Source organism: Balaenoptera ricei, chromosome 13, assembly GCF_028023285.1.
Source record: "Balaenoptera ricei isolate mBalRic1 chromosome 13, mBalRic1.hap2, whole genome shotgun sequence".
Taxonomy (NCBI): Eukaryota; Metazoa; Chordata; class Mammalia; order Artiodactyla; family Balaenopteridae; genus Balaenoptera; species Balaenoptera ricei.
In genome coordinates, this window is record NC_082651.1 from 102,475,149 (window position 1) to 102,494,009 (window position 18,861).

At 44.8% G+C, this 18,861-nt stretch overlaps 1 protein-coding gene across 17 annotated transcripts in view; it reads right to left on the minus strand.

Annotated features, from left to right (window-relative positions):
• SNTG2 (syntrophin gamma 2) overlaps positions 1-18,861 on the minus strand; it is a 214,388-nt gene that overhangs the window by 142,812 nt on the left and 52,715 nt on the right. For all 17 annotated transcript variants that reach the window (XR_009506382.1, XR_009506384.1, XR_009506385.1 and 14 more), the window contains exon 2: positions 860-997. Coding sequence is in view for 10 of the 17 variants with exons in the window: in XM_059942328.1 (XP_059798311.1) it covers positions 860-997 (138 nt within the window). In the remaining 7 variants the exon portion in view is untranslated. The remainder of the gene's footprint in view (positions 1-859; positions 998-18,861) is intronic.

Consider the following 18,861-nt stretch of genomic DNA (forward strand, 5'->3'; position numbering starts at 1 on the left):
GGGATCCTTCCAAAAACACACAGAAGGAAACTCCTTTCCTCTACATGGTTTCTTGCTCATCATTTTTGTAGCTAATGGGAAGGTCTATTCAAAGGAAAGAGTAATGACTGATGTTGATAATTTCTATATATAATCATATATGCAGATATGTAACACAAAATGCACATGATATATCCACAGCCATTTAAGTCCACTGGAAGGAAAATAGGAGATTTCAAGTATAATATATTGTATACATATATACATCATTTGCAATAGTCCCAAGTTAAACTTGGAGATAAAACTTGCAAAAGCATTTTTCCCTCATCTTTATTCAATATTCTAACACATCTAGTACATAAGTTTCTTACCCTTAAGAAAATTTCACTTGTAACTGACTGAAGCTGAGAAGGACCAAGCGTTACGTGAAAATCCCTATTTGTATCCACAGAGGCAGGGATCAGGCTGATACTGAAAACCACCTGCTGTATCTTCCATTGCCTGTCGCTCTAGATGGAAACCCTCAAGTTATTATTCTTTCAGGAACTGGATTATCTGTCAAGTTACGTCCTTCTAGTTTCCAATGAGAATATGTCCAATCTCATGCTGTGGTGTCTGGGGATATTTTTAATATAAAGCTGCTCAAGGAAAATACATTAATGAAGAAATTAAGAAAGTCAGGGAGAGTGTAAACAATACAAACTTGAGAAGATGCTTTGCTTTGCAATAATGGGGACATTTAGATACGGCCGAGGACCTTGTCAGGCCACGTCCTGCAGGACCACTCTTAGGGGGCTTTCATCCGGGGAGACCTCTGGGCTGATCTACGAGACACAGTCTGAGACAAACCCCTGGGGCCTGCAGACGCAGAAGGACTTACATTTGCACTGTGATTGCTGCCACTAACACAGATGACATCTTGTTTTTGAATTGTCAGTACCTCTTCCGTTAGCTTCAGGCGGATGTCATAGGCGTGTCCAGACCCTTCGTCGTGCAACAGGGCAGTCCCGGTTTTAGTCTGAAACAAAACAGAGATGAAGAGGGTGTGAGGATGGGAGAGCACGGACCCTGACAAAACACGCCTGCCCCTGTTCACAACCTCCTGAAACACGCCTGTGTATTTATCACATACCCATGCATCTGACTAGGATTTGATTAATTTAACACAAAATAATGGAATTTTTAGCATTTCTTCCTGAGTAGTTTTTATAGGATTTGTATAAAACATGTTTTTGGCAGGTGAAGAACGGATGAGCCAGAAAGGCACCTGTGGATAAATTAGAAGTCACCTCGTCCGCGTGAAGTCATGGACCTGCCCCCGGCTGAGCGGCGCCCGGTCACACGGGTGGGCACGGGTCCCGGGCGAGCACTCGGACGGCCCTCCTGTCTCTCTCGTGCCTGCACAGGGCTCTGGCCAACACAGCCTCGGACACAGCCCTGCAGCCAGGAGGCGGGGAGGAGGGTCGGGATGCTGGGAAGGGCCGCAGGGGTCTGGTGGTCAGGCCAGGACCAGACGGCCCAGGGCTCACTGGAGTGAGGGCGCGACCAGGTGCGGCCTCTCCCCCCGCCGTCCAAGCCGGCACACATGCACACACACGCACACGTGACGTGCAGCATACTGTCAGTGTGCAGCGATCAGGGCAGGAAGGCGAGGTTTGGCTCACACAGACAAGCCTTCAGTTGCGAACGAGGAACCCTGAACTCAAAGTAAAACCAAAGGCTGATTAAAAAAAAAAAAAAAGACTAAGAGGCAGTGTCTGCAAGGAGGCGTTTTTTTCCTACTGCGGGGTCAGAGGTCATCATGCATCCTTTTATAAAACAAGCTTTAATCCAGCAGGACGTGGGGTCTCTGTGGGAACAGGAGGTCCGGCCGGCTTCCCGTTCTCCTGCTCCCGAGTCACGGATACACCCACGAACACGCTTGTGGGGTTGACCGTACGGAGCAATCGTTCCCTGGGGGCCTTGGCCACGTGGAGTCGGTGGGGACACTCAGGAGAGGACCCGGGGTGGCTGCTGGTGGGGGCAGGGCTGGAGGGACCCAGCACCCAAGGGAACCCGAGACCAGGGCAGCTCCGCAGGGAGAGGGCTGATCCTTGCGTGTCGTTTAGAGGGAGAACCGTTTCCGGTTCACATCAAAGAGGCACAACTTCGACCCATTTCTATCGATGTGTAAAGCACACGCTCACGTACAGTGTTCATTTCCAGCTAATGCATCACGACCAACCCACGTCAGTCAGTTGTCTTAGGGACGAAACCCCCTCCACCCGGCCCACGAGGAGAACGCAGGTCAGAGGCCAAAGGAAGGGTGGCAGAGCTTTAACAAGTTAAACACAGTATTTAAACTGTGTTAGACATTTAAAGAGTCAGCTACTGAAAGCCAAAGGATTCACTGGAGAACTAAGTCGAGTCGTCTGTTGCCTTAAGGTGCCATCTGACCCCGTGACGCTGCCCGAAGTAAAGCCAACTGCTGCTCAGAATGTTGAAAAATAAAGTCAGGAACGTGAACAAACTGGAGAGCATTCAGCATTCCACTCAAAATCACAATCTTATTCTCATCACTTTCTTCTAGAAAATCACTCCCCTTCTGTCAAATGACATGAGTGCGCCAGAGATGCATATCCCCGTAATATAAACATAACAGCCCCCTCCCCGGGATCCCAGCACCACCGTCCTCAGGGGACCCGCCCAGAGGCGCAGAGGCAGGACAGAAGGCGGACCGCCGAGCCGGGTTCTTCCCTCGCACAAGCCGCGGTCAGCAGGTCCCCCCTTTACATAACTGAACACACTTTCTCGACATTTCTCGGAAATAAAACAACTTCTTTAAATTACATGTTGGTCTTTGCCATTCAAAAGCCAAAAAATTAAGAACAAAACTATACCCAAAGGCAAAAACATTAAGAACAAGCCTAAACTCCCCCCAAACGAGAACAAAAGGAACGCCTGCCCGTGCGGGGCCCCCCTCTCAGTGCGTGGTGAGGCCTCGCTGTGTCCTTGTCCCGTCGGCGGCCCCTGTGCCCTGCCCTCCTCACCCGCACGGTGAGTCCAGAGGCCCATCCCGCAGCCTCTGCCTACGAAACGTCCAGAACCCACGCTGCTCTCAGTACCTGGGCTGCCGCCCTCCCCCCTGCAGCCCGGCCCGACCCAGGCTGACCCTGTCAGCCCACCGTCCACACAGGCCACCCATCCTCTGAACAGGGCCCCCCAGGACCGCAGGGCCGCTCGCTGCCTGAAGAGCCTCTCCCTCTGGCCCCGGTCCTCGTCCCAGCCCGGCGGTGGCCCCCCAGCCTGGCCCAGGATCTGGTCCTCAGCTCCTGCGCCCCTGGTCCCTCCGAGCCCCACGCGGCCCCTCTCGTCACCTGTAGGTCTTGGCTGAGACTGGCCTTGTGGACAGGCCTCCCCACCAGCCACAGGGCCCTAACCCTTGTCCCCTGCTTCGTCTTCTCCCTTCAGCCCACGGGACTGTGGGCCTCGTGCCAGAGCCAGGCATCCCAGGCGGGGGGCCCTGGCCTCACTGCCGGGTTCCCAGCTCTCACAGCAGAAGCCATCGGCCAGGGGCACAGGGGATGCTCTGTAAACAAGTGAAATAGGAAGGCCACCCTCTTCCCACAAATGCATCTTCAGGTCCACGCAATTCCAATAACAATCCATGAAGACGACTGTGAAATTTACCATGATAATACTAAAGTTACATTTTGTGAAATAAGACTGGTGCTGCAGGAAGATAATTGATCCATAAAACATTAAGCCCACCACATATTGTGGTGCTAAACAGTCGGATGGAAGAGGCAAAGGAAGGCTCCAGAAAGTTTAATTACATCATTGGAAATAGTTCATAATATCTTTTGCTTTTGTAGCCTCACCACATGGCTTGCGGGATCTTAGTTCCCTTACCAGGGATTGAACCCAGGCCCTGGGCAGTGGAAGTGCTGCATCCGAACCACTGGACCGCCAGGGAATTCCCCAAAATATCCTAAGACTACTGCTTAGTGATTTCGATCATTATAAACATGGCTCTCATACCTTATTTCAAAAACACTCCCAGAGAGATCAACCCTCGTAAAAACATAGAAAAACAAAAGTTCTTGAAGAAAATATTAGTGTGTGTGAGGAAAAACTACCAGGTTAGCTTAACTCAAAAGCCAGAAATTCTTGAGAAAAAGATTCATGGAATTCACTACATGGAAATATAAAATTTCGTATGACAAGAACTCCATATACAAAAATATATGCATATAGTAGACACAAGGTTAATAGGAAGAGTCTTACAACTTAAGAGGGACAAGTGAACATCCTATAAAAAACTGAGTCAAAGACATGAAAAGGAATTCCCAAAAGAAGGAATAAAATGAACAATACACTTGAAAAGAGATGCAAGCTCACCAGTAATCCAAAGACTCACAGTTACTCAACAATGATTTATGCTTTTTAAACTATTTGATAGGCAAACATTTAAAAAGAACAGCAGTACCTAGTGTGGATGGAACCTGGAGGAGCAGGTGGCCCACGTGTGGCTGGTGCGGGCGCCACCTGCCTCCTGGAAAAGGTCCGGGGATAACGAGGGCGTCTGTCATGCCTGATCTGGAATCGGGTGTCTCTGCCTCCAGGAATCCACCCACAGGCGCAGCCAGGCAGCCGCCCTGGGGGTGACGCGAACCACCGTTCCCCACTCTCTTCACGGTTAGAGTGTGTTACCCTTTGATGTGACACTACGTGTGAGCCTAACACACTTAACACACCTGATGTACTTAGAATATCAGTTCTGTATCTCTTGGCAAGAAAAGTGTCCACAGATATCAATTCCTGAAGAGCAAAAGAGCACGCAGCACCTAAGATACAAAAAATTAAGTTTGTACATAAATATAAATGTAAAGAAATGCATGGAGAAAATTTAGAATGATAGGATTTCAGAAAACAAATACTAGCAAACAGAATCCAACAGCACATTAAGAGGATCATACACCATGATCAAGTTGGGTTTATCCCAGGAATGCAAGGATTCATCAATATACGTAAATCAATCAACGTGATACACCATATTAACAAATTGAAGGAGAAAAACCATATGATCATCTCAACAGATGCAGAGAAAGCTTGTGACAAAGTCAACACCCATTTATGATAAAAACCCTCCAGAAAGTAGGCATAGAGGGAACTTTCCTCAACATAATAAAGGCCATATATGACAAACCCACAGCCAACATTGTTCTCAATGGTGAAAAATTGAAACCATTTCCTCTAAGATCAGGAAGAAGACAAGGTTGCCCACTCTCACCACTATTATTCAACATAGTTTTGTAAGTTCTACCCACAGCAATCAGAGAAGAAGCAGAAATAAAAGGAATCCAAATCAGAAAAGAAGTAAAACCATCACTGTTTGCAGATGACATGATACTATACATAGAGACTCCTAAAGATGCCACCAGAAAACTACTAGAGCTAATCAATGAATTTGGTAAAGTTGCAGGATACAAAATTAATGCACAGAAATCTCTTGCACTCCTATACACTAATGATGAAAAACCTGAAAGAAAAATTAAGGAAACACTCCCATTTACCATTGCAACAAAAAGAATAAAATACCTAGGAATAAACCTACCTAGGGAGACAAAAGACCTGTATGCAGAAAACTATAAGACACTGATGAAAGAAATTAAAGATGATACCAACAGATGGAGAGATATACCATGTTCTTGGATTGGAAGAATCAATATTGTGAAAATGACTATACTACCCAAAGCAATCTACAGATTCAATGCAATCCCTATCAAACTACCAGTGGCATTTTTCACAGAACTAGAACAAAAAATTTCACAGGTTGTATGGAAACACAGAAGACCCCGAATAGCCAAAGCAATCTTGAGAAAGAAAAATGGAGCTGGAGGAATCAGACTCCCTGACTTCAGACTATACTACAAAGCTACAGTAATCAACACAGTATGGTACTGGCACAAAAATAGAAATATAGATCAATGGAACATGATAGAAAGTCCAGAGATAAACCCATGCACATATGGTCACTTTATCTTTGATAAAGGGGGCAACAATAGACAATGGAGAAAAGACAGCCTCTTCAATAAGTGGTGCTGGGAAAACTGGACAGCTACATGTAAAAGAATGCAATTAGAACACTCCCTGACACCATACACAAAAATAAACTCAAAATGGATTAAAGACCTAAATGTAAGGCCAGACACTATAAAACTCTTAGAGGGAAACATAGGCAGAACACTCTATGACATAAATCACAGCAAGATCCTTTTTGACCCACCTCCTCGAGAAATGGAAATAAAAACAAAAATAAATGGGACCTAATGAAACTTAAAGGCTTTTGCACAGCAAAGGAAACCATAAACAAGACAAAAAGACAACCCTCAGAATGGGAGAAAATATTTGCAAATGAAGCAACTGACAAAGGATTAATCTCCAAAATGTATAAGCAGCTCATGCAGCTCAATATCAAAAAAACAAACCACCCAATCCAAAAATGGGCAGAAGACCTAAATAGACATTTCTCCAAAGAAGATATACAGATTGCCAACAAACACATGAAAGGATGCTCAACATCACTAATCATTAGAGAAATGCAAATCAAAACCACAATGAGGTATCACCTCACACCAGTCAGAATGGCCATTATCAAAAAATCTAGAAACGATAAATGCTGGAGAGGGTGCGGAGAAAAGAGAACCTCTTGCACTGTTGGTGGGAATGTAAGTTGATACAGCCACTATGCAGAACAGTATGGCGGTTCCTTAAAAAACTAAAAATAGAACTACCATATGACCCAGCAATCCCACTACTGGGCATATACCCTGAGAAAACCATAATTCAAAAAGAGTCATGTACCACAATATTCACTGCAGCTCTATTTACAATAGCCAGGACACGGAAGCAACCTAAGTGTCCACTGACAGATGAATGGATAAAGAAGATGTGGCACATATATACAATGGAATATTATTCAACCATAAAAAGAAATGAAATTGAGTTATTTGTAGTGAGGTGGATGGACCTAGAGTCTGTCATACAGAGTGAAGTAAGTCAGAAAGAGAAAAACAAATACCGTATGCTAACACATGTATATGGAATGTAAAAAAAAAAAGGTTCTGATGAACCTAGGGGCAGGACAGGAATAAAGATGCAGACGTAGAGAATGGACCTGAGGACACGGGGAGGGGGAAGCATAAGCTGGGACGAAGTGAGAGAGTGGCATGGACATATATACACTACCAAATGTAAAACAGATAGCTAGTGGGAAGCAGCCACATAGCACAGGGAGATCAGCTCGCTGCTTTGTGACCACCTAGAGGGGTGGGAGAGGGAGGGTGGGAGGGAGACGAAAGAGGGAGGAGATATGGGGATATATGTATATGTACAGCTGATTCACTTTGTTATACAGGAGAAACTAATACACCATTGTAAAGCAATTATACTCCAATAAAGATGTTTAAAAAAAAAGGAGAAAAAACCAAACAAAAAACCAACATTTTATGTAAACGTCCACAATTCTCATATACGTATATGCATCACCTATTATGGATGGTTTAATCTGGCCACTCTTACACTCGCTGCTAAAATGGCTTGCCCTTCACATGAGTGGAGGTGGCATGAAGCAGTCTGCTCGTTAATTTTAAAAAATCATAAAAACTAAAGTTAACTATTTTATAGCTTTTTAATTTACTTATACAACCAAGAACACCTCTCTCAAATCACTCCGTGATGTATGTGTTTGGAGTGTGGCAAAGCTGAAGGTTTCCAGGAGAACCACACAAAACAGAAGCCTGTTCTATAACAGAGCACGGTGGACAACCTCTCACTCACCAGATGTTCATGGCTATTCTACCGAAGAGCACTGTACACAAGTTACAATACAGAGATGTACACAAGCAGTCTTAATGCATTTTCCTTGTTTATTCAGAAATAAGCATATTTTCTTCACTGAATCGTTGACAAATGAATTAAAGAATGAATATCAAGTGCAAAAATAAAATAAAAACAAAGAACTATGAAAACACACAGAGGAGGGAGACAGTCTATCTGTATTCCTTAGCAGTTTATTCACGGGGAGAAAGACAGGGATGGATTTTTAATTTAGTCCAGTTTTTAGCAATACATACCTAAGGGCATTATAAGTAGTACTTTGTTATAAAGAATTCTAAACTTCTAATATCATCTCTTTGATCTTGGTTTACTGGGTCTAACAAATATGAAAGGTCATACAAAATATTCCCTGAAAGGCTGTAGACATTCTATACACGGTACAACTGAAACTGTGAGGTTTATGTACTTTTGAGCAATTACTTTTGCAATATGTAAAAAATGAAAAGATCCTGTAGAGAAGTCCAGTGATGTCATAGAAAAAGCATCAGAGGACATAAAAATTAATTCCAGTTCTGTCACGTGCTGGCCATACACATTTGGACCATCCATCTTCCTCCTCTGAGCCTCCGTTTCCTGATGGGTAAAATTAGATCATTCCAACTTCCCTGGGTGATAGAATGAGTCAATGAAACATTACCTGTGAAAGTTTCTAAAAGCCTGTCTCAAACCAGCAGAAGGTGAATGCAATCCAGGGGTTTTTCTGGTAGGTTATCTTTTCACTCTATTTACATATCAGTAAAAATAAAGCCATTTTCAGTACCAGAAAGAAAAAAATCAACTTTGTTAGTCCTGCAGCACTTCACACAAAATGAAAGGATCAAGGCATCAATGGGCAGACAACCAGGAAGAGCCATCCGTGCCAGGAAAATCCACAACCCAGATTTCAGAAAGAAAAGGGCGGAAAGGGAGGCGGGATGAATTGGGAGATTGGGATTGACATGTATACACTAATATGTATACAATAGATAACTAATGAGAACCTGCTGTATGGCACAGGGAACTCCACTGTACAGAAGAAACTAACAGAACATTGTAAAACAGCTATACCCCAATTAAATAAAAAAGAAATGTCCCCAAAGAGTTCAGATACGGAGGGAAAAAATGATCATCAGGCAATATTCCACTAAAAGTACATCAAAACAACTACTGCTTGCCTCTTAGGGGTAAAGAAAAGCAGGACCTTAATGCATTCATTTTATACCAACCAACAGAAAAGAAAGCTTTACACTGGAAAAACAGATAATGTTCTGCCCACAAAAGCAAGAGTTTGAAGTTTAAAGACATAAACGACATCCCCAGGAAAGCTGAGACTTGCGGTGCAGGACGGCCCAGGCAGCTCATCTCCACGAGGTCATGTCCTCATCACCCGAGCGGTGCCTCGGACAGGCGGGCTTTAACTTACAAATGCACACACACAGGCTACATCTGTTTAATCGGAAATGCTCACCTGACCTATTTTTCTTGGTTACATGACCTTCTGTAAGTTATCAGTCCTCTCTGGCCATCAGTTCTGGCATCTATATTGGGAGATAAGTGGGCCCTTATGGTCCATTCTGCATGTTAACACGTGATTCCATGATTATTTTATTCATTTTGATTTAAAAGGACATTATCTTTGACCCACATGGCAATGCAATAATGAATTAAATAAGATCACATACACAAAAGTGATTCAAACACTTCAAAGTACAATAAAAATTAAAGGGATACACTGTCAACATTGCTTCTGTTAGGACATTCTTGCTGAAGCTAGACTTTTAATTTAAGCAGTACCTGTTATAATAATTATTTAAGTTCTGCTAAATCAGGATTTGAGCTGCTTTAAATTTACACTTCACTTACTCTTGAAAAATGTTTCCTAAGAAAGTTATAATGTAAAATTGTAGGGGTGTGTTTGGCATTTTATATATACAGTAACCTTTAAATTCTTTAGGGGTGTTTATAGGTTAAAGGCAGTTAATTACAAAATAGAGACACTCCTAAAATCTCTTCATTTAACCACTCCTTCCAAGTTCCCAGGCGGAACAGACCTAACTTAGTATATTTTGGCCAAAAAGAATGTCAGGAGAAAAACCCCCATCAAAGCTGGTGAGGTCACAGTGCTTTAGAGCTTACAATGTGCTGTTTTCACAGGTGTCACCTCCTGTGGCGGCCCCAGGCTGAACGGCAGGTGTGCAGGGCCCCTTTTGCAGATGAGACCCCTATAAACGACCCTTCCCACAGGAAAGGCACATGGAAGCATCGCTCATCTGAGATGGACTCAGCTCTGCCTGCCTCACATCTGCCACCAGGCAGCTGGACATCTCTCTAGCCAGCGACCTCCTCCTCCTTCATCCAGAAAAGTGGGGTAGAGAGACGAGAGCTTGCTTGGGTACCACATCCCCAGAGCCAGCACCCGCCACACCCATCCGCCCTCCCATGGGGGCCACAGCGGTTATCAGTCTCCTCCAGGGGCCTGGATCGTGGTGCTCTCCCAGACTCAGGGTGCCCGCCAGGACGAGCCCACACTCACCATTCCCACTTTCATAATCGGTGGCCAGGACTTTGATGGGAATATAGTTCATTTTCACAGACAGATCAGACAATTTTAGGATGTAAACTAGAAGACAAAGATTTTTCCACTTACATAAACTTACATAAAAAACTCTAAACATATAAAAAGACACTCAGGCTATGTGAATGTCCATCGCATACATTTGGGTACATCTGTCCGTGTTCAGCTTGTGATAAAGTAACAGTCTTGTCACAGGATGGGCCTTTATGTCATGACTTATTTGTTAAGGTATTTAGCATTTTATGAAATACTGAATATAAGTTCAAACACAGATATGTTTTTTATGATCAACTACAATCAGCACTTTCCACCTTAACGCTTCTACAGAACACTCCTCATCAAAATTATAAAACGGACGCAATGGCACTGATAAAGGTGTTGCAGATATTACAATGTCTGTCTTTTAAAATGCACATTTTGGTTCAGAAGCTTCGTTCTAAACAGCCCCAAGGAAAACCCCTGCCGTTTCCTGTGAAGGCAGTGGCCTTGCAATGATTCAGCGGTAAACAGCTGGCTCTCAAGTTACATGATCTTAATGCCTGGAAAGCGAATGTCTTGTTTAATTACTATGAACACTGTAGTAGGTCACAAGCTAATTCCACATGATCCGCTACCATCATCCACGTGCAGCTCCGAATGTCTAAATAAAATCATTAAGTCTCCACGTCATGCCTTCCACCAGTACTGCCAGCAGAAGAATTTAAAGCAAGTGGTGCGTATTTTTAAGCAAATGCCAAAACGGTTTTTGTTATGAACACTGGAGCTGAAACCTGGTAGTAGGTCAATGTATAGAAAATAACAAAACAGAAAATGGCTGTGAAAATTAGAACATCTAATTGCCATTGTCTTTAGTGTGTTTCTGATTTTTACAGCATTTTATCACTAACAGTATAGACGAAGCACATAAGGAACAATCACGCCGTGATGGATCCAGGACTAGCAATTACAATAATAACCTTCATCACTCATCTGACTGTAACATCTTGGATGTGGAAAGCATGTTAATTTCCGTCGTGTTCCTAGGGCCTGTTGAGTGTGGGGAATAGGAAGGGCACTCAAGAGAGTAGAGGAATATTTTATTCTTTGTCTACTTACATGTAAACTCAACTTGCAGGAAAACTATTGTTAAAAACAAGGCCAATCAAGTGAGTTCCAGGCTCCCTGCGGTCGGTGTGCGCACACCTGGTGCCCGACAGCTCCTGAAAAGGTGACCCTGGGAGTGGCCCTCGGCTGGAACCAGGGTGACTTCTCAGCAGAGGCAGGGTGAGCTGGGTTTGTCAAGCCCCCTCCCCCCCACCCCCGCGAGGACAGACTGACTCAGAGGTCATCAGGCCCCGTGTGCGTGCCCTCCCCCTGCTGAAGCTTCACCCCCAGCCCCGTCCTACTCAGAGCAGCTGGACCTAAGTCTTAGTAGACCCTTTTCTCTCATTCTGTGTCTCTCTCAATGCGATCCCTGCAAACAGCGCAAAGTGGGGTCTTGTCAAGTTTCCAGCTTTTTAACTGAACCCTCAGACCTCGCCCTGGAGGTGACTGTCCACATGGTCTGACTTATTTCCACCATGTTTGGTCTTGTTTTCTGTTTGGGCATCTGTTCTCCATCCTTCTGGTTCCTTCTTTCCTGCCATCTTTGGATGAATTGTAAGTATGTGCTAGTTTTCCATTTCATCAATTTAAAAAAAAACTGTTCTAACCATATAGCTTTGTTCTACTTTTAAGTGTTTTCTCTGGATATGGAAACACGCATCTCCCTGTATCACCATCTACAACCAAGCAGCATTGCTTCGTGAACAGTGTAAGAATGTCATCCCTCCGACTCCCTCCTGCCCTTCGTGGTCTCCCATGGGTCACTTCCACATGTCACACACCCCAAAATACATCATTTTATCTATGTACTATTTTAATTTATATTTATGTTTCATTACGGTTACACAAAGACATTATGAAATAATACATAAATGTGTAATTATATATCTAAATACTACAATGTACATTTTTTTATATCACTCCATTCTAATGATCAAATTCAGGAAATGTATCACTGACACTGACGGAGGTCCTGAGGTTTGACCCAGATTGCAAGAGAGCAAAGTAACCTGCTGGGATTTCACGGATGCTGGTGGAAGACGGGAGACACACTTCTCTCTCTGGTTAGCAGTGTAAGTCAGCGAAACAAACATTTCTTTAATGAAATAAAAATGCACGGGATCGGGCTTCCCTGGTGGCGCAGTGGTTGAGAATCTGCCTGCCAATGCAGGGGACACGGGTTCGAGCCCTGGTCTGGGAAGATCCCACATGCCGCGGAGCAACTAGGCCCGTGAGCCACAACTACTGAGCCTGCACGACTGGAGCCTGTGCTCCGCAACAAGAGAGGCCGCGATAGTGAGAGGCCCGTGCACCGCGATGAAGAGTGGCCCCCGCTTGCCACAACTAGAGAAAGCCCTCGCACAGAAACGAAGACCCAACACAGCCAAAAATAATAAATAAATAAATAAATAAATAAAAATTAAAAAAAAAAAAAAAAATGCACGGGATCAAGAAGAAGAAAAAAACAGCTCACCTTGGCAGTATTATTTTTTTAACTTTGAAAATGCCTAATTTTTATCACATATATTTCAGGTGAACTTTTATTGAATTGAAATGACTCATATGATTCAGTTTTACCCTGTTTGTCTTCCTAATTTAGTTTCTTCAACTGAAAATGTACCTTCTAAGAAAATCCATAAAATACATCAATTCAACCTCAGATAACGTGAGAAATGTAATATCATTGCCTACTGGTTTGTATAAAAGATTTATTCATTGCTACGAGGGTCATGAATGCTGCTTTGCACTTGAGGATTTACGGAAACACATCACCTCTACAAAATCCCTCATGGAGTCCACAGCCAGGACCCAGCAGGGCCCAGCAGGGCTCACACAGGCCCACACAGGCCCACACAGGCCCACACAGGCTCACACAGGCCCACACAGGCCCACACAGGCTCACACAGGCTCACACAGGCTCACACAGGCCCACACAGGCTCACACAGGCTCACACAGGCTCACAGGCTCACACAGGCCCACACAGGCCCACACAGGCCCACACAGGCTCACACAGGCCCACACAGACCCACACAGGCTCACAGGCTCACAGGCTCACACAGGCTCACAGGCCCACACAGGCCCACACAGGCCCACACAGACCCACACAGGCTCACACAGGCCCACACAGGCCCACACAGGCCCACACAGGCTCACAGGCCCACACAGGCCCACACAGGCCCACACAGGCTCACACAGGCTCACACAGGCCCACACAGGCCCACACAGGCCCACACAGGCTCACACAGGCTCACAGGCTCACACAGGCCCACACAGGCCCACACAGGCTCACACAGGCTCACACAGGCTCACAGGCCCACACAGGCTCCCATCCGGACAGGCTATAGTCAGCTTCACCACCCGCGCCGGGCCGCACCTCAGGTCCTGCTGGAAGGACCAGTGGAAACGGCAGCGGGGGCTGAGGTCTGCTCCCAGGACCCTTCAGCTCATCAAAGCGATGTCTGTACGCAAAACCCCAGCCCTCTACTTATAACAGAGAGTCAGAGCATTAAAAACTCGGATCCCAGAAGAATTAAACATTTCCATGGCATCAGGAGGGCTGCCCTCCAAACACCTTCCAGGAGGTCACTCATAGTAAAGAAGCTGCAGCGGGCACAGACCCGGGTCAGCCTCCAGGAGACGGTGGTTCCCAGGGGGCCAGCAGCAAGGCTGGGGCCGGAGGTGCTGCCCTTAGGACCACAGGCTCCGGGGAGCATCTCCTCATCCTGCGTGGCCCCTGCATCTGACCACAAGGTCAGCACCAGCGGGTCAGGCACCACATCTGTCCACATCACTGGCCTCACAGTAGGGGGCCCAGAGTGTCAGGGAGGTGGGCGTGCACTGCCCACTGCCACCTATGAGTGAGGGCGCAGCACTTATACACCAGGCAGGCGCCACTAAAGGAGACGTAGGGACCATCTGGCTCCACTCCCCCCTCAGAACCACCACCAGCAACACACGCAGACGAGCCCTCTCCCTCCTCGATGAAATAAAGAAATGGCACCGCTAAAGATCACAGCACAGGACGCACTTTCTCAAAATATTGTGAAACTGAGGGGAAAATGAGGAAAGATTCTGACAACTGACATAGAATTCCTCAGCCTTGGAACTCTATGTTTCTCTGAATATAAGCACACATTCCTGAAGGGTAATCTGATGACCTGGGGCTTGTAGGCCAACAAAGTGTGGGTTAAACCCCTGTAAGGATGAGCTTCAGTGCAGTGCCGGAGAGCAAGAGGGGGCATGGGGATGTGGACAACTGGAGGGGGGATGGGGAGGGGAAGGAGGGGAGGGACAGAGGAGGGAGGGGGAGGGGTAGTGGGGGAAGGGTGGAGGGAGGAGGGAAGGGAGAGCTGAGGGAGGGGGAGGGGAGGGAGGTGGGAGGAAGGGGAGAGGAGGGAGGGGGAGGGGAAGTAGGGGGGAGGGAGGAGGGGGAGTGGGGGAGGGGGAAGGGACAGAGGAGGGGAGGAGGTCAAAGGGTCAAAATCACTCAGATTGTGTCCTTTTCACATACTCTACAGTGGAAAATGAGCCAAAAAAGATACATAAAATCTCCTCTCCTTCAAAGTTAAGCAATCTGCTTCCGAATTACCACAGATCAATGTTGTAAAAATCACAGTGGAAATGTACTTTGAATGGATAATGAAGTTACAACTCTTTGAAATGTGTTTCAAAGAAAATTTACATCTTTTAATGCATTATTTATTTTTAAAAAGCTGTTGAAAATCAATGATCTAATCTCAGGGCAGCCAAAGGCCTGTTTGTGTAAATAAAGTTTTATTGGAATAGCCACACCCACCCGGTTACTCCTGTTCACCACTGTTTTCATGCAAGTATTACTACATGTTTTAAAAGCTGAATTCACTATTAAAAATCTTTCACAAAGTAAACTCTAGGCCTATATAGCTTCAGCAGTTAATTCCACATATTTCAGGAAAAAATAATGCTATTATACAAACTCTTCCAGAAAAACAAAAAAGGAACACCATTTAACTCATTTATAACCCCAAGCTAAGCTAGTTCTAAAACACGGTAAGGAGGTTATAGCAAAGTAAATTTACTTACCAAACAGCCTCTTGAACATAAATGTAAACATCCTAAAGAAAATATTACCAAATTGAATCTAGAAAAATATAAAAAAAGGAAAATACTTTTTGAACAAGTGAATCAAGGAAGGGAATGTAGTTTCTCATCTGAAAGTAACTGTCCCTCCATGTACAGTTACCTCCCTCTGCGTAATAAGACACCCAACACCTCACAGCTTCTGGGATCTGGATGCGGGTCCCCTGCGGCCGCGGTCAGCCATGGGGGCAGCACTCAGGTGGGAGTGGGCTCCGGGTGACAGGTCGGCCGCCACCCGCTCCTGTGCTGCCGGCCGGGGGCTCCCCGTCTGGGCCCCGGGGCCTCTCCAGCTGGCCATTCACAACACAGCATCCCCCAGAAAGCGTGATCCGAGACAGAAAGGACTTGCCTCCAAGAAGGAGCGGGGTTTCTGTAACTGAGTATCGTCACATCAGCCCAACGCTATGGACACGCAGACTAGCCCTGGATAGAAGTGGGACAGGACCACACAGGGCAGGCGGACAGGGCTCCTGGGAGGCACCCCGTCACAGGCTCAGAACACGGAGACACTCCTGTGACCGTGAGCAAGTCTCAAAAAGCCATTTGATAAAAGTCATTCTCAACGAAGCCTTTTAATAAAAGGTACCTTCCCTGGCCTTGCGGAAAACCTCTAAGAAAGACTCAGAGCATCTGTGGCCCTCAGTGTTGAATCTGGAGAACTTCCTCCTGGGGACTGAGACACAGATGCTCACCCCGCCACCTCCCCACAGCCACGCCCTGCAGCTCCCAGCCAGCAGCTGCCTTTGTACACTTACAAGGCCTGAAGGTTGGAAAGGAAAAAACAAAGCATTTTTCCACAGATGCCATTACTGAGCACAGAGATAATCTTAAAGTATGAAAATAGATAAATGATTAGTCATGGCATTAATAAAGGTATCAGTTAACGGTATACTATGTCAATATTTTGAAAGTACATGTCAACACATCAGCAGCAAGTATAACAACTGAAAGATATAAGAAGATACAACTTACAGCAGCATTAAAAGTCACCAATACCCACAGGGAGATCAGCTTGGTGCTTTGTGACCACCTAGAGGGGTGGGATAGGGAGGGTGGGAGGGAGACGCAAGAGGGAGGAGATGTGGGGATATATGTATACGTATAGCTGATTCACTCTGTTATACAGCAGAAACTAACACAACAATGTAAAGCAATTATACTCCAATAAAGATGTTAACAAAAAAAGTCACCAATACCTAGAAATCAATTTAATAAAAGACGTACAAGGTTTTAGGGCTTCCCTGGTGGCGCAGTGGTTAGGAATCCGCCTGCCAGTGCAGGGACATGGGTTCGAGCCCTGGTCTGGGAAGATCCCACATGCCACGGAGCAACTAGGCCCGTGCGCCACAGCTACTGAGCCTGCGCTGTAGAGCCCGCGAGCCACAACTACTGAGCCCGTGTGCCACAACTACTGAAGCCTGTGCGCCTAGAGCCCGTGCTCCACAACAAGAGAGGCCACCACAATGAGAAGCCCGTTCACCGCAACGAAGAGCAGCCCCTGCTCGTCGCAACTAGAGAAAGCCCGCGCGCAGCAACGAAGACCCAATGCAGCCAAAAAAAAAAAAGATGTCCAAGGTCTCTAAAAATTTTAAAAACGTTATTAACAGGATATAAGGAGACCTAAATGTCATAGAATAGATCGTGCTCGTGAAGTGGATGAATTAATATCGTCAAGTTGTCACTTCTCCCCAGATTAATCTAAGATTCAAAACAATAGAAAATCATAACCTCAGCAAGCTTCTAGAAATTGATAAAGTGATTCTGAATTTTAAATGGAAATACAAGACTCAAGTGCAGTCAAGGCAATCTTGGAAAAGAGAAACAAAGCTTAAGACGTACACAGTCGGATATCAAGAACTATTACAAGAGCAAACGGGGCATTTGCTCAAGGAAAATAGCTCAATGGGAAAGAGAGAATCCAGGATCCAGAAAGAGATACACACACACATGATCACATCATGGGCCATGAACGTGGCCCTGCAGTGAGGTCTGGAAAGAATCATCTTTGCTACACACAGAAAAGTGAACCTGGAACCCTGCTTCAGTTCACCCTGGAACCCTGTATGAACCCTGCTTCATACAAAAAAAAAAAAAAAAATTCTGATTGGACTTAAGATCTAAACGAAAGGCAAATAATAAAATGTTTAAAAGAAAACAAATGAAAATATCTTCATGAACGTGGAGTAAAGTTTATTTCAACATCATGCAAAAAGTTATACCCATAAATTAGAAATTGATAAAGTATTCTGCATTAAAATCGAGAAATTCTGTTCAATAAAAGATATTATTAAGAGAGCAAAAAGGAACCCACAGAGTGAGAGATTTTGGCATCACATATGTTTGATAAAGACTCAGATGCAGAACATATAAAGAACTCCAAAATCAGGAAGAATAATACTAATTCTGTGAATGTGTAATAGAGCAGCTGGTTACAGCTCCTCCAGTAAACATCATTTTGTTTACCTTCGCTTACCATGAGACAGGAGAAAAATGGCATAAAAATTCAATGGCATTAACAATATTCACAGATGGTATTCATATCCACAAATAAAACCAAAGACTCTATAGACATATTAGAAATCATGAACATCTAGCAATACAGTTGGATAAAGTTGCAATCTATCAATATGATTCATGTATTTATACAATAGAACCAGGAGAAAAAAATTAAGAATATAATCTTTCTTCCCCGAATCCATTAGATACCCATGAATATACAAAACATCTTGAAGTCTTCAAAGGAGAAAATTTAATCCTTTATTGAAAGACATTAAAGAAATACTGATTAAATAGAGAAATGCCTGTAGATGGGAAAACTGTCCCCAAATCGGTCTATGCAGTCACTGTATTCCAACCAGAATCTGAATCAGTTTGGACCTTGACAAAAAGACGTTGATTAAAAGGAAAACAAGGCCAAGAAGAGTTAGAGCATCACTAGAAAAAGAAGTGGTGGGACCCTCCCCCTGTCAAATACCAGTAACTGAAGTTTGCCACTGGGTCTAACATGGATTTCTGTTCATAATTTAGCATCTGTGAAATCAAGGTGTATATTACAATGGATGTTCTCTGTGGTACAAAAAATAACGGGGTATGTTGATGTTAATTGCATCTTATAATTGAAGGATACGGCATTACCAAGTTATAACAATTAAAACTGTGGAAAAAATGATACAGGGTTTGAAGAAAACGACCAGAAGAACAGAGGAGCGCCCAGAGTCCCTCTGAACATGGAGACTGGATGTCG